General features: G+C 51.7%; 1 protein-coding gene across 1 annotated transcript in view; it reads right to left on the bottom strand.

Annotated features, from left to right (window-relative positions):
• SNX18 (sorting nexin 18) overlaps positions 1-2,972 on the bottom strand; it is a 33,563-nt gene extending 30,591 nt beyond the window's left edge. Inside the window, exon 1 of the mRNA XM_073559958.1 lies at positions 1,387-2,972. Within this exon, the coding sequence (XP_073416059.1) occupies positions 1,387-2,854 (1,468 nt within the window). The 5' untranslated portion in view covers positions 2,855-2,972. The remainder of the gene's footprint in view (positions 1-1,386) is intronic.
• Positions 2,973-16,554: the final 13,582 nt, after the last annotated feature.

Consider the following 16,554-nt stretch of genomic DNA (forward strand, 5'->3'; position numbering starts at 1 on the left):
AACAGAACCTAGTCAAACTGCCATGTCAGTCATTTGTGGCCATGGGACAAGAGCACCAAGAATGGCCCCAACCTCCGGCCATCAAAGGCCAAGCCGGTAAATCAAAAGGAGAACCATGGATGCTAAGAGGTGGTTCCTAGGGCTCCCGGCAAGCGACTACAGATTACGGACCGCGCCGACTGAGTCCTGCGAATAGATTTCCACCAACTCTAGCCCTAGATGGTCTTAGCACCACAAGACTTCAATTATACAAACTATCAATATATATCATATCCATGTCAGTAACACCCCCTTCGAAATCCTACCGCTAATTTACATGGTCCATTAAGGGTATGTGCCCACCATCAGGAACTGCTGTGGGTTTAACGCTGCGTACTTTTGCAGCTTCAAACCCGAAAGGCCAGATGATACAGCATAGTGGATGGGATTTCTAGAAATCTCATGTCCACAGACGCCCGCGGAGACCGACATGCGGGGCGTCTTTCCAGACAGCAGCATGTGAATTTCACCCATAGACTGAATTGGATGCAGTAATTCTGCACGGTTCAGTGACCACATGCGGATTTACCTGAGTTCAGTAGAAGGCAGCGCTTTGGACGCACAGAACCTGCGCTGCTAGTTCCGGATAGTAGCCACCCGGCCTATGTCCCATACAGTCCCAGTAAGGCTGGGGCTACGTGGTGATGTGTTTCAGGTGACATTGAGCTCGTGATGATGCATTGTGACATCTCATCTAATGATTTCCTATTGTGTCATATTGCGACATGTGTTGGATTTCCTGTCGCTCGTTTCAAGTCATTCACGATTCAGTAGCGATGGGCTTCAATGAGGCTTGCATGTACATTTTCTGTGCTTTGGGCCATTTTTTATAGAAGAATCACAGCTCTAAAAGTCGTGCAACAACAAATCGCAGACAAGTTGCACAGATTTTTTTGGTCATGCCAAGATTTGCCGTGTCCTGTCTAAACTAAGGTCAGGTCTATGGGCCAGGGTGTACTGAAGTATTCACACATAATATAGGCTGGAACGTGGCAAGAACCAACAAGACCTTATAGAAGAAGACACAAACAGAAGCCGTCCAAGAAAACCTCAACCTCTGGGCAATCTGACGCTTCTAAACAACCTGGCCACAGCACAAAAACTGATGCCAAGTGTCCAGACCTGCGGGATATTTGCTTGAGCTTTGCCACAATGGACCCCCAAAGATAATCACAAGCACACATTTTTTCTTTTCTTTTTTTTTTTTTTTTGGGGGGTTATGCAACTTGATGTGACGCAACATTTGTTAACCCTGGTGTTATAGAGTTGAAATATGGGAGGTGGTGCAAGATTCCCCAGATGCCACCTGACCTGTAAGAGGAAAGACAAGCAGTGACACAATGTTACCTCTCTGGACGTGGATGATGTCGGGGAAGTTGGCCAGGTGACCCTGATACGCGGCTAGCAAGTCCATGATGGGATTCAGGTCCTGGCGAGGTTGCTCTGCAAACATTTCCCCGATGGCATCATAGGCATCCGCCGTGAAAGACATGGCCTGATTCAGCCCACCAGAAAAGGCCTGCTGGTCAATCTCAAAGGCCTGTCCCAATCCCTTGAAAGCCATTCCCACCTTCTGGTACTCCTTCTTGAAGCCCGAGGCTTGCTTACGGGCAAACTCCCCTGCGGTGTGGTTGAGTAAGAGGACTCCTTCATCCATCCTTTTGGCAAATGATTTGAAGGCATCCAGTTTGGCCTCCACATCTTGCGGTTCCAGGATAGCAGCCCCCGGCATGGTGCTGAGGGTCAAGAAGAAGTTGGCCCCCACCATCTCGTCTTTCTCACACTTCCGCTTGCCTTGTTTCCACGCTTTCTCATCCGAGCAGGTTAGGAAGTGCTGGAAAGCATCGCAGCGGGACAGCACCGGGTGGCTGCACATGTGATCCATCCACCACACCAGGCCTTTCCGCCGCTTAGAGATAAAGTCCTCCTCAAATCGGCCGGTGGCTTGTTTCTCAGGGATGCGGGGCACAGAGATGACCGGGAACTTCTCCAACAGTCGGGCATAGAGCCAGTCGAAGTGCTTGTAGCGGCGGTGGACTTGCTGGCCGGTGTGGCTGGGCAGCAGGCGGTAGGAGATGTAGCTCTTCATGCCCTTGAACTTGGTCTGTTTGGTGGGCTCATCTATGGTGCAACCAAAGGGGTATGGGTTCTCCTGCCACTCCGGCCCGTGCGGACCCTGCACCACACACAGCTTGTCCCCATCCCGCACAAACCCCGCCGCTTCCCCCAGCACGAAAGCCTCGCCGCCGCTCTTCACGAAGGCCGAGAAGCGGTTGAGGTTGCGGCTGACGGTGGCGGAGCCCTTGGCGGCCTGTGAGGATACAGAGGCAGCGGTGGAGGTGGTGGTGTTGTAAGAGCCGGGGATGGACATGCGGTACCTGCTGCTGTCGTAGTCATGGAAACCGCCTCCATAGTAACCGGGAGTCGGGGCCTCATCCGCGGCTGTGGAGCTGCTGTCGTCCCACTCATCGTCCCAGTCGTCGTCGCTGGGCTGGCTGGGCTGGTAACGGGACGAGTAGCTCTGGTAGCTCGGGGGCGCCGGAGCCGGCTCGTACCCGCCGGGGGGCAGGTTAGCATAGCGGGAGTCAGACGGAGGTGGTGGCGGCGGCGGCGGCGGCGGAGCGGCCGCGTCTGCCCGGACGATCTCCACATAGGAGGCAGGGAAGAGCCCCCGCTCCCCGCGGCTGTTCACTCCCTCCAGCCAGCCCTCGATGTCCTGCTCGCTGCACAGGCTCAGCGCCTCCGCCTCCCGCAGGGACACCTCGCCCGGGTTCTCGGCTCGGAAGTCGTACAGAGCGCGGGCCCGGAGAGCCATGATGGCGGCTGTGAGGACGGGAGCGACCGCCGGACACTGAGCCGTGACCGGGGAGACGGAGCCGAGCCACGGCCTAACTCCTCCCCGGCCTCTCCTGCACCTCCCCCGGCCCGGCCTCTCCCGCTCCTCCCCGGCCCGGCCTCTCCCGCTCCTCCCCCGGCTCGGCCTCTCCCGCTCCTCCCCCGGCCCGGCCTCTCCCGCTCCTCCCCCGGCCCGGCCTCTCCCGCTCCTCCCCCGGCCCGGCCTCTCCCGCTCCTCCCCCGGCCCGGCCTCTCCCGCTCCTCCCCCGGCCCGGCCTCTCCCGCTCCTCCCCCGGCCCGGCCTCTCCCGCTCCTCCCGCGGCCCGGCCTCTCCCGCTCCTCCCGCGGCCCGGCCTCTCCCGCGGCCCGGCCTCTCCCGCTCCTCCCGCGGCCCGGCCTCTCCCGCTCCTCCCGCGGCCCGGCCTCTCCCGCTCCTCCCCGGCCCGGCCTCTCCCGCTCCTCCTCCAGCCGGCCTCTATCCGTAATCACCCTTCCTCTCCACCCTGGCTCGGCTTATCCACCCCCGGCCGGCCTCCTGTCCCGCCCTCTCCACCTCCTACAGGCCGGTCTCTCTCCATCATCTCCCGTCCTCTCCTATTCCCCCGTCCCAACTTCTCCTCCCCCCTGCCTCAGCCGGCCTCCTTTCAGTCAAGTCCCGTCCTCTCCTCCTCCCGCGCCGGCCTCCCTCCATCATCTCCCGGCCTCCCTCCATCATCTCCCGGCCTCTCTCCATCATCTCCCAGCCTCTCCTCCCCCGGACCTGCCTCCCTCCATCATCTCCCGGCCTCTCTCCATCATTTCCCGGCCTCTCTCCATCATCTCCCGGCCTCCCTCCATCATCTTCCGGCCTCTCTCCATCATCTCCCAGCCTCTCCTCCCCCGGACCTGCCTCCCTTCATCATCTCCCGGCCTCCCTCCATCATCTCCCGGCCTCTCTCCATCATTTCCCGGCCTCTCTCCATCATCTCCCGGCCTCCCTCCATCATCTTCCAGCCTCTCTCCATCATCTCCCAGCCTCTCCTCCCCCGGACCTGCCTCTCTCCATCATCTCCCGGCCTCTCTCCATCATCTCCCGGCCTCCCTCCATCATCTCCCGGCCTCTCTCCATCATCTCCCAGCCTCCATCCATCATCTTCCGGCCTCTCTCCATCATCTCCCAGCCTCTCCTCCCCCGACCTCTCTCCATCATCTCCCGGCCTCTCTCCATCATCTCCCGGCCTCCCTCCATCATCTCCCAGCCTCCCGCCATCATCTCCCGGCCTCTCTCCATCATCTCCCGGCCTCACTCCATCATCTCCTGGCCTCTCTCCATCATCTCCCAGCCTCTCCCCCGGACCTGCCTCCCTCCATCATCCCCCGGCCTCTCTCCATCATCTTCCAGCCTCTCTCCATCATCTCCCAGCCTCTCCTACCCCGGACCTGCCTCTCTCCATCATCTCCCGGCCTCTCTCCATCATCTTCCAGCCTCTCTCCATCATCTCCCAGCCTCTCCTACCCCGGACCTGCCTCTCTCCATCATCTCCCAGCCTCTCCTACCCCGGACCTGCCTCTCTCCATCATCTCCCGGCCTCACTCCATCATCTCCCAGCTTCTCTCCATCATCTTCCGGCCTCTCTCCATCATCTCCCAGCCTCTCCTCCCCCGACCTGCCTCCATCTCCCAGCTTCTCCATCATCTTCCAGCCTCTCTCCATCATCTCCCAGCCTCTCCTCCCTTCATCATCTCCCGGCCTCTCTCCATCATCTACTGGCCTCTCTCTCCATCATCTTCCGGCCTCTCCTCCCCCGGACCTGCCTCCCTCCATCATCTCCCAGCCTCTCTCCATCATCTCCCGGCCTCCTTCCATCTTCCGGCCTCTCTCCATCATCTCCCAGCCTCTCCTCCCCCGGACCTGCCTCTCTCCATCATCTCCCGGCCTCTCTCCATCATCTTCCGGCCTCACTCCATCATCTCCCAGCTTCTCTCCATCATCTTCCGGCCTCTCTCCATTATCTCCCGGCCTCTCCTCCTCCCCGGAATATCTGTCCCTGCTTCTTGTCTCATCCCCCCCCAGGAGAGGACTGGGCCACCCTATTGTAACCCCCAGGGGCCCATCACCGCTTTGGCTTTTTCCTCACCTTCCCAGAGCAGTGCCTTTTTCTTTCTTTCACCCTTGGAGTTGGGCAGAATCCTTCTTTTTCTCGTCTCCCATGACGGCACACATGATAGAGGGGATCCGCCCAGTCAGGACAGGAACCCTACTGTAGATAAAAGGGCGGTACCTCTCCCTCGCCTCAGTTGGGTTTCCTGTCCTGACAGGGACCCGTGTACTGAAGGAACACGTACCTGCCCCTCTCTCGTGCCGGCGTGGAAGAACAGGCAGGGTCCTGGGCGCCGTGCGTGTGGGGAGGGAAGCGCCGTCCGCGGGTCCCCCGGGGGCTCAGCGTCCGAGCGGGCGCAGAAGCAGCACGGCCTGGGGTTCTGGGGCCCTGCCGTGGCTGCCGCGCCGCCCTCTCCCCCTCTGCCGCATCCAGGAGCAGCCAGCGTCAGGGAACAGCCACTCCCGGGTCGCGCTCCCCTGACGTCACACGCAGGGCACGCTGGGAGGGGGCGTGCCTGCGTGACGCCGGGAGGCGGCGTCGGCAACCCAAGATGGCGGCTCCCATAGCAAATAACGCCGGCCGGCGAAAGGAGATGCCGGCGGGGGGGAGGGGCTGTGGGGTAACCGGAGGAGGCGGAAAGTGCAGTGGATTCCCCTTACAAAAGGGGGATGACCACAGAAGACGCACTCATGCCCAAGGCTTCATGATGGAAGTGGGGCAAGACGAGCAGCGTCAGCTGCAAGACCTCTCGCCAGATGCCAGGCCGAGCCGCCAACATACCAGGAGCAGTCGCTCGAGTGGTGGGAGCGGCAGTCATAAACGCAATCGGCATGACTCTGAGACGTCCAGGAGAAATGTTACGAGTGCATCTGAGGAGCCTCTGAGATCGGTACCCCTGATTGACAGCGGTGGTGAGTGATCTACGTGAATGTCACCCTTATGGTAACGGGGTTCCATTTTCTCTGTTTGATCACTAGGGGTCGAGGAAGGCCAGCAGCAAAACCAAAAATAGAGAATGCGCCCTATGTAAACACCCGCTGGCAGATCAGTGGCAGAAAGACCTCTGCGCTGACTGTATAAATAAAACTATACAGGAGGAGACCCCTGATTTGGTGAGTAGCCTTAAACAGTTAATTCAACAGGAGGTGAAAGGTTCCCTAAGGGCAGCCCTTAAAAAGTAAGATAAAAGAAATCGTAGAAGAAGCTCCGATTCAGAGGCCTCGCCAAGGCAGAAGGGGCGGGATAGAGCCTTGTCCCCCTCCACCTCCTCTTCTTCTACTCAGTCCTCAGAATCCTCCTCGGACAGCGATATACAGTAGGCGGCCGTCCATGTTTCCCAACGAAGGACGTGGAAAAGCTGGTCAGAGCTATTAGGGCTACAATGGGCCTTAAAGAGGAAAAAACTCCCAAATCATTAGAGGATGTAATGTTTGGAGGACTGGAGGAAAAACGAAAACGTACCTTCCCTGTAAATGATAAAATAAAAGCACTAATTGGCAGGGAATGGAAAAAACCGGAGAGGTCAGGGGGCTTACCTTCCACATCAAAGAGGAGGTACCCTTTTGAGCAGAAGGATTCAGAAGCCTGGGAAAAAGTCCCAAAAATTGATGGGGCCATAGCCAGATCCTCAAAAAAAGGTATCCCTACCATTAGAGGACTCTGGCGTGTTGAAAGCCTCGCTTGACAAAAAAGCAGACGGTTTCCTAAAGCATATCTGGGAAGCTTCAGCAGGTGGATTGAAACCAGCGATAGCTGGTACCTGTACCGCTCGTGCCCTCATGGTCTGGCTACAACAAATAGAGGACCAGATCAAGGATAGAGTTCCTAGGGACGAAATTATGTCTAATTTGACACTGGTGCACGGAGCAGCGGCTTTCCTAGCAGATTCCTCTGCAGACGCCGCAAGATTGACAGAGCAGCAAGCCTGTCAAACGCGGCAAGACGAGCCCTGTGGCTTAAAGGGTGTCCCGGAGATTTACCATCAAAGCATAGGTTATGTTCCATTCCATGCGATGGCCAATTCCTCTTCGGGGAAAAAACTAGAAGAGATTTTGGAACATGCGGGGGATAGGAAGAAAAGCTTTTCCCGATTTCCGGGAGAACCTAAAGAGCAGCCCTTTCGGAGGAGGAGATTTAACAGGGGTCGTCCCCCGGGAGATAGAAAAAGCTGGGACTTTAAAGAAAGAAGAGGATCAGGCTATATGTTTAAAGGGCCCTCCACTTCCTCCAAAAAAATCTCCCCAATGACATTGGGCCGGAGGTAGGGGGCAGGCTTTCTCTCTTCCTTTCCGCCTGGGCAAATATCTCTCCCAGTACATGGGTCCTAAATATAATCAAGGACGGCTTAAAAATAAAATTCATCCGTCCGCCCAGGCATACCTTCATAATGACACCCAGAAGGAAAGCCCAAGAGCAACAGCTGGCCCTGGAGACGGAAGTCTTGGGCCTAGTGAAAAAACAAGTCCTACAGGAAGTCCCAGTGCAAGAAGAAGGAAGGGGGTTCTACACCCCCCTCTTCTTAATACAAAAACCAGACGGCTCTTGGAGAACCATTGTCAACCTGAGGAGACTCAATCAGTGGGTAGACAATTGCTCCTTCAAAATGGAGTCAATCAACACGGCCACAAAGATCCTGTTCCAGCATTGCCTCATGGCAGTGATAGACTTAAAAGATGCCTACTATCACATCACAATTCATCGGGAGTATCAAAAATATTTGAGAGTAGCGCTCTATGTCCAGGGGCAGGTGAAACACTACCAGTGCGCAGCCCTTCCATTTGGCCTGTCTACAGCCCCCAGAGTATTCACCAAAGTGATGGCCGAAGTAATGTCTTTTCTGCGTTCCAGGGACATAGTGATCGTCCCATACCTAGACGACTTTCTGGTAATAGGGAGGTCGGAGTCCCACTGCGCACATCAAGTGAAGGAAGTGATAGCAATTCTAGTAGAACTAGGATGGATAGTAAACATCCCCAAGTCAAGTATAACCCCAGTAAAAGAGCAATCCTTCCTGGGGTTGATATTGGACTCCGAGCAACAACGCTGCCTCCTACCAAAGAGCAAAGTGACCAAAATAAGAGGCCTAGCTCGCACAGCAATACAAAGGCCAAATATGACACTGAGGAACGCAATGTCACTAAAGGCCCCATCTCACTAAGCAATCTCGGTAGCGAGATCGCTGCTGAGTCACAACTTTTGTGACGTAACAGCGATCTCACCAGCGAGATCGCTGTGTGTGACAGCGATCAGCGAGTGGCCCCCCTGCCGGTATCGCTGATCGCTGCAAGAAACCTCTGGACATTTCTTTGGTCGCTGGTCTCCCGCTGGCCAGCACGCATCGCTGTGTGTGACAGCGGGAGACCAGCGATCAGGTGTAAAAAAATAATTAAAAAAAATATAGTTATTCTCACCTTCCGACGTCCTGTTCAGCCATCCTGCCTCTCTCCACGCTCCTGTCCCAGTGATCCTTTGCATGAATGACCGCGAGACTTTGTTATCCCGCGAGACCGTGACATCTCGCGGTCATTCGTGCAAAGGATCACTGGGACCGGAGCGTGGAGAGAGGCGGGATGGCTAAACGGGACGTCGGAAGGTGAGAATAACTATATTTTTTATTTTGATACTATTTTCTACAGCGATAGCCAGCGATGCCGGGCGCTCGGTATCGCTGTGCTGATCGCTGGTGAAGCTGTCTGTGTGACAGCTCACCAGCGATCACATAGCGACTTACCAGCGATCCTGACACCTTCATATCGGTGTCGGGATCGCTGGTGAGTCGCTTAGTGTGACGGGGCCTTTAGGCTCACTGACATCATGCATACCCGCAGTAGCATGGGCGCAGTACCACTTAAGGCAACTACAGTGGGAAATTCTGTCAGCACAGAAACAATTAAAAGGGCATTTAGAAGGCAAACTATGTCTCTCAGTGGCTGTAAGGCTAAGTGCACACGTACCGGAACTCTCGCGGAAATTACCGCGAGAATTCCAGAATTCCAATCCGCGGGAAAATCGCATTTTAAATTCCCGCGATTTTCCCGCGGAAAAACTAGCATTTTGCAAGCGTATTTAGCTTGCAAAATGCTAGCGTTTTCCAAGCGATCTGTAGCATCGCTTGGAGAACTGATTGACAGGTTGGTCACACTCGTCAAACATAGTGTTTGACGAGTGTGACCAACTTTTTACTACTGAGGCCGCCTATGCAGCATCAGTAGTAAAAGATAGAATGTAAAAAAAAATAAAAAATGGTGTTATTCTTACCTTCCGACGTCCCGCGCATCCGTTCCCAGTAATCCTTTGCGAAAATGCCCGCGATGACGTCCGTTCTCGCGGGATCGCGATGTCTCGCGGTAATTCGCGATGGCCGCGAGACTTCGCGATCCCGCGAGAACGGACGCCATCGCGGGCATTTTCGCAAAGGACTACTGGGAATGAGAGCTTGAAGAGAAGCGGGAAGACTGCGCGGGACGTCGGAGGGTGAGAATAACAATATTTTTTATTTTTAAATTCTATTTTTTACAGGGATATGGTACCTAAAGCCCGGAGGACAGTCTCCTCTCCTCCGGACCATGGGTACTATCCGCAATTGTTCTGCTTACTTTTCGCATGGTGTGCACAGCCACATGCGGGAAGTAAGCGGAACAATGCATTCCTATGGGTGCGGGATCGCCGCGATTCCGCAAATTAATGAGCATGCTGCGGTTTTTACCGCAAAGCGATTCCGCCGCAGTAAAAACTGCAGCATTAGCACAGCATTGCGGAATCCCATAGGAATGCATGGGATGCTTATTTTTCGTGTTTTCGCGGCAAAATCGCGCAGTTAAAACCGCCGCGGAAACGCGAAAAAAACGCCACGTGTGAACTCAGCCTAAGAGATTCCCTGCTCTGGTGGACTGTAGAAAAGAATCTAACAGCCGGTGTCCCGTGGCAAAAACCAGTCGAGGACATCATTACAACAGACGCGAGTGCCACAGGATGGGGAGCACACCTGAGATCCCACTCAATACAGGGGACCTGGTCCTCGCTAGAAAGGGATCACGGTTCAAATGTAAAAGAACTATGGGCAGTGGAGAAAGCTGTGAAACATTTCCTTCCCTTATTTCGGGGCTGCCACATCTGGGTCATGACGGACAATCAGGCAGTAGTAGCCTACATCAATCACCAGGGGGGAACGAGATCTCGGGGCCTCATACAAATATCAGATCTACTCTTCCAGCTAGCAGAACAACATCTGTTATCCATCACAGCACTGCACATAAAGGGTGCAGAAAATATACAGGCAGACTTCCTGAGTCGCAGGCATCTGAGACAAGGGGAATGGTCCCTAAACCCCCAAGTCTTCCAACAAATAGTTCAGGCCTGGGGCAAACCAGAAATAGACCTGTTTGCTACCGCACACAACCGGAAGGTCAGGAAGTTCTGCTCACTAAACCCAAGGAAAAACCCCTTCGCAGTAGATGCCCTACAAATACCCTGGAAGTTCATCCTGGCCTATGCATTTCCCCCGATAACAATGATCCCAGTGGTGGTCAGGAAAATCAGGGAGGATCGAGCGAGAATAATTCTTATAGCTCCGTTTTGGCCGAGAAGGCCTTGGTTCTCCCTTCTGAGGCTCATGTCAGTGACAGATCCATGGATACTAACAGAGATTCCAGACCTGCTCTCCCAGGGACCAGTGGTCCACTCTCAGGTGAAGGGCTTCCATCTAGCAGCCTGGAATTTGAGAGGGCGCTACTGAGTCGCCAGGGATTCTCTCCAGGGTTAGTCTCCACCTTGTTAAAAAGTAGGAAACCTATAACATCCCAAATCTACGGTAGAACGTGGAAAAAGTTCCTAGACTTCCTGGGTGAACCCTTGGGGGATGTAGTGCCAGTGGGACCTATCCTAGAGTTCTTACAGTCAGGGCTACAACTGGGGTTAGCCACTAACACACTCAAAGTTCAAGTCTCAGCTTTCGGGGTCCTATATAACTGCAACTTAGCAGCCAATAGGTGGGTGTCCCGATTCATAAAGTCCTGTGGCAGGTCAAGGCCGGTCATTATCCCAAAGATACCACCCTGGGACCTCAACCTAGTCTTAGAGGCCTTAACCAAAGACACCTTTGAACCACTACTAGAACTGTCACCAAAGCTACTTACACTTAAAACTGTCTTACTGGTAGCCTTAACATCAGCCCGAAGAGTCAGCGACCTTCAAGCTCTGTCTATATGTCCTCCATATTCACAGATCTTGGATGACCGAGTGGTTCTAAGACCAGACCCGGCCTATCTCCCCAAGGTAGTCCAAAAGTTTCATAGGACTCAGGAGATCTCCTTGCCATCGTTCTGTAACAATCCTAGAAACCCTGGGGAGCAAAAGTTCCATACATTAGATGTAAGAAGAGCCATAGTACAATATATGTTAGTAACTAGTCAGTGGAGGAAAGATCAGTCCCTTTTTGTAGCCTTTGAGGGTAGTAGAAAAGGGCACGGGGTAGTTAAGAGTGCCATTGCCAGATGGATCAGGGAGGCCATTATGTTATCCTACTCCACAAGTGGCGCTCCGGTTCCAGAAGGCATCAAGGCTCACTCCACCAGAGCCGTGGCTACCTCCTGGGCAGAGAAGGCTGAGGTATCAATTGAACAAATTTGTAGAGCCGCTACTTGGTCCTCACCTTCCACCTTTTTTAAGCACTACCGACTTGATCTGTCTTCCTCTACTGACCTAACCTTTGGTAGAAGGGTGCTGCAAGCGGTGGTCCCTCCCTAAGGTGTCTTATTCTACAAAAGTCTCTCATGTGTGCCGTCATGGGAGACGGGAAAACACCAAGGTTACTTAGGCCTGTTTCACACTTCCTTTTTTGTGTCCGCCAAACGGATCCGTTTCCGTTTTTTTGACGGAAACTGATGCAAACGGATCCGTTTTTAAAAAAACGGATCCGTTTTTTTTACGGATCCGCGGTAACCACTAATGGAAGTCTATGGGACAAAAAAACGGATCCTGCAAAAAATGGCGGATCCGTTTTTTTACGGAAACCAACGGATTTTGACGGATTTGAAAAAACGGAAGTGTGAAACAGGCCTTACCAGTAGCCGGTTTTTCCGGAGCCCATGACGGCACCTGTATATTTCCCCCCTTTTTCACTCCTTTGGTGTGCACTATAGTTTGGGTGTTTTTTTAGTTAGATATAATGTGGTGATAGTTTTACCATGTGTACTAACCCGGGGGGGCCTCTCATGCTCTGTAAACCAACTGAAGCGAGGGAGAGGTACCGCCCTTTTATCTTCAGTAGGGTTCCTGTCCTGACTGGGCGGATCCCCTCTCTCATGTGTGCCGTCATGGGCTCTGGAAAAACCGGCTACCGGTAAGTAACCTTGGTGTTTTCTTATCACTATTCTGGTGTCTGTACGACTTTCTTTAGACTATGTTCACACTGGGCACTTTTGCAGCCTTTTTTTTCCTGCAGTAAAACCTGATCTCTTGGCAGGAAAGAAGCTGCGGCAAAAACAAAAGTTTTGCTGCATTTTAGTGCATTTTTTTGTGTTTTTTCTTTTTCCCTGCGGATTTGTCGTGGTGCATTTGTCTCTTGTGCATGCTGATAAAGTTTAGTGAAAAAAGAAAAAAAATCTGTTTAGGCTAGGTTCACACTGGGCATTTTTGAAGCTTTTTTTATGCAAATTTTCAGCTGTGTTTTACAGTACCATCAAAGTCTATGGCCGGGTGCCCACGATCCGGAATGGGCAGTGCTTTGGACGCAGCACATGTCCGCTGCCGGCTGTTGAACGCAGGTGACTCCACATGTGACCACTGAACGGTGCGGATTCACTGTGTCCAATACATTGTAGGGTGAGATTTATCGCGTCTCTGCAAGATAAATAGACATGTTGAGATCTGGAAAAATGTGCCGCATGTCCGTCTCTGTGTGCCAAAAGCTCAAGGAAAACTTGCTTTCTTCCTGCAGTTTCTTTCCTGCCAATAGATCAGGTTTTGCTGCAGAAAAAACCACCTAGTGTGAACTTACCCTTAATCAGGTTTTGGCGCAAAAAAACGCTGCAAAACCTGATACCTGCATTTTGGTGACATGCTCTATTGTGCAAAAACCAAGCAAAGCACAAAATAGCGAAGACAAAAAAAAAGTGTGCATGAGATTTCTGATCTCTCATGGACTTTGCTGGTACTGTAAAACACAGCTGGAAATTTGCACAAAAAAAAGATACAAAAATGCCCAGTGTGAACATAGCCTAAGGGTTCGCTCGCACAAGTGCTATTCTATGGGGCAGCTCAGATCTGGGATTTTTTTTTTCTCATGCTGATTTGGCATGAGAGAACAATCAATGACATCCGAGAATCGGACCACGTGCCCCATAAAAGTCTATGGGTGCCTAGAAAACATCGGATCACTCACTGACCAATGTTATTCCATGGGGCCGTCACGTGTATATGTCTGATTTTTTCCTTGGACAGAGCCAGCCCGAGGGAAAAAAAAAATCACAGCATGTCCGAGTTTGATCTGATATTCGTATCGCATTGGGCCATGCTAATCAGTGCATGGAAAACATCAGACTGCACTCGGATGACATCTGAGTGCAGTCTGATGTTTTTCACGCACTGATTAGCATGGCCCAATGCGATACGAATATCAGATCAAACTCGGACATGCTGTGATTTTTTTTTTCCCTCGGGCTGGCTCTGTCCAATGAAAAAATCAGAATGGAAAAGATGGAGACAATTTTTCTCCACTACCTCCTCCTCATCAAAGATAATGGGAGCACACTGACCACACTAAGATCAGAGTTTGCTCAGTGTCATCTCCACAATCAGCCCGATTCTCTCGGATGTTGAATCCAAAAGGATCTCTAAATCCAAGACTGCGAGATGAAAACTAAGGTTTCATGTGTCCCACTAACCCCAAATGATATCTTGTACATGAGTAACATAGACATTTTAACAGCGCCCTCACAGAGACTGGGGCTTGCTACTGTAAAGGAGAGAGGTTCAATGGATGCAGTGAAGAGCCAGAAACAGAGAAGGGGTTAACAGGATTTACTGAACAAGTAATTAAACAAGGAATACTCCATGTAGGGAGATAAGTCTAGCAACGGGAACTGCACACAAACACAATGCTCTAGAGAAAGATATACAAAAACCAAGGTAACTTGTCGCTTGCAGTTCTCGCAGGGGAAAGGCTGGAAAATCTCCCGACGGCGTCACAAATCGTGGACAAAGTATCAGGCTCTGTTACGGAGGTACGAGAAGCACTGTCTCCCAACAGTAATGATGTATCCGGTCCTGCTTGGCTTGAGTGCGCTGGAATGAAGAAAAAGTCCTTTGTGTAGATTCCTCAGGAATGGCACCAAACAAGAACCATGGGCACATTCACCGGCAGTGGGCGATCCTCTGGAGTAGTCTCTAAGAACGGTGCAAGTCAGCTTATCTGCAACTGCAGGCAGGGAAGCGCTGTCCTAAAAGGCAGGGTCAGAAGATAGTCCAGTCGTGACACAGTCAATTTTAGAGCAAGTATGCTGGAGGATGAATGGCGTGTAGCTAGCAGTCGGAGCAGCGGAGAGGGAGTCAACCTTCTGTCGCTTTCCCGCCAAGTCAGACCCGTTCCCGCGCTCAATCCTTTTTATATTCCCCGCGCCCCTGCTGTCCAGCGTGAAGGTCCTTTCCTCCCAGAAAAACCCTCCCCCGACACCAGTGGTGATAGTTCCGGCCTCAAAGGGCACCAGAAACCGCTGCCTCTATCTCGGCTCATCTTCTTACACTACCGCCAGTCCAGTTAAAAATTTCACACCCAGACAGCGTCCCTCAATACTCCTGTAGGCAGGGTGGCAGAGTACACACAGCGGCTTTTGGTACAGTACTCCCTCAGATTTGGGTTACAGGATACCAACAGCGGCTTTTGGCACAGTACTATCACAGACTTGGTTGCAAAGCGGAAGAAGAAAAATATGTTTAGACACACATCACTCCCACTGATTCAATTGAAGATTATAAAAACTTTTGGTTTTTATAATCACGGTACGATCACAGAGACCGGTGCAGAGTACAGTTTGAGAGTGTTTTTGGAAAACTGCGCACACACAAAACTTAATACTGGTTCTCGCTACAGCTGCATTTTGTCCCTACACTAAGCAGAGCAGAAGTTAAAACAATAATCTTGGAACGGATCCAAGTGGAGGAGGAGGGGGATGTTGCGGTATAAGTGGAAGGGGGAGGGTAGCAGAATGGCTCAGTGGTTAGCAATTCAGCTTTACAGTGCTGGAGTCCTGGGTTCAAATCCAATCAAGGGATATGTTTGAATGTTCTCTCTGGGTTTGTGTAGGGTATTCCAGTTTCCTTCCACGCTCCAACAAAATATTGGGAATCTAGATTATGAGCCCCAATGGGGACATTGATGATGAGGTCTGGAAAGCGCTGTGGAATTAATGGTGCTATATAAGTGAGTAAAATAAAGAGTGAAGGGAGGCGTAATCCAACACTTTTTTTTGTTTGTTTATTTTCTTTTACTTTTTATTTTTGTTATGGAAAAGACATAAACCAACTGTGTGTAGATAGCCTTGCTTGGCTGGACACAGAGGTAGAAGTGGAGCGCTGTCTCTTTAAAAACGTCCTTGGTTTATTAAATACAGCATAAACCAAACTGAAAAAGTAAACAGGGCAAAACAAGAGTCCTGGGCAAAACAATACACAGTCTTTCTCCTAGTGGGGATCAGCCCACTCGGTTAGGTCCACGGTTCAGGCCCTTTAATATAGGCACAAACATCTCTGGAGTGTTACTCTCCAGACACTGGACCACTACTTCCTCTAGAGGCCAGCTATCTAAGCCCCAGACCACAACCTGGGGTGGAGATAAGGTGGACATCCTCCTACCCCCTCTATGGTCATCCACTAAAAACCCAGCCCTTTATTGAAACTGGCTTCTATGTCCTTGCAACACTTAGCGTGCTGAAGAAAAAACCTCTGGGTTTCTAGATCACTGAAGCCATGAGCCTCAGCAAAACATTTCTCCCCTCCAGCACCTTGCCAGTGACTTTATCACACAGCCCAGAATTTACACAAGTAAAACTAGCTATCTAGAGCCATGAGGTGTAGGTCCAAGCGGAGGAAGAAGTGGAAGAAGCAAGGGAAGAGTAATCCAACACTTTGTTTTTTTTGGTAGGGGGGTGTTTTTTTATTTTCTTTTATGGAACTGACTTAAAATAAGGTATAATTAACTAAACTAAAACAAGCAAACTACAACCAGGAGGCATAGGTCCAAGTCATTTTTTTATCAGTTATTTCTTTTACACTGTTCCAACTCCAGTCAGAGAATCAAGGTAGTGCCACCTAGTATCCAGCGGTTATACAGGCTTGGAATGGCTGCAGAAGTGCCCACAGCCTAAAAGATTGTTGTTTGGCTGCGCTGCAGCCTTTCAACAAACTTTATTCAGCACCAAATCCGAACAGTAAAACCGACTTCTGGGAAAAAGTTCCTGTTCGTAGTTTAGCACTGGACACCATATGTACGGTACAAATCCCGAACATTACATTTTGGGTTCGCTCTTTCCTAATCATGAATTGTTATTGGACTCTGTTCATATTGTGCATTCATCCTCATAAAACTCCTGTGGTTCTTCTGTGT

This window comes from Dendrobates tinctorius, unplaced genomic scaffold, assembly GCF_039654945.1.
Source record: "Dendrobates tinctorius isolate UK_male_01 unplaced genomic scaffold, ASM3965494v1 ptg000285l, whole genome shotgun sequence".
Classification (NCBI taxonomy): Eukaryota; Metazoa; Chordata; class Amphibia; order Anura; family Dendrobatidae; genus Dendrobates; species Dendrobates tinctorius.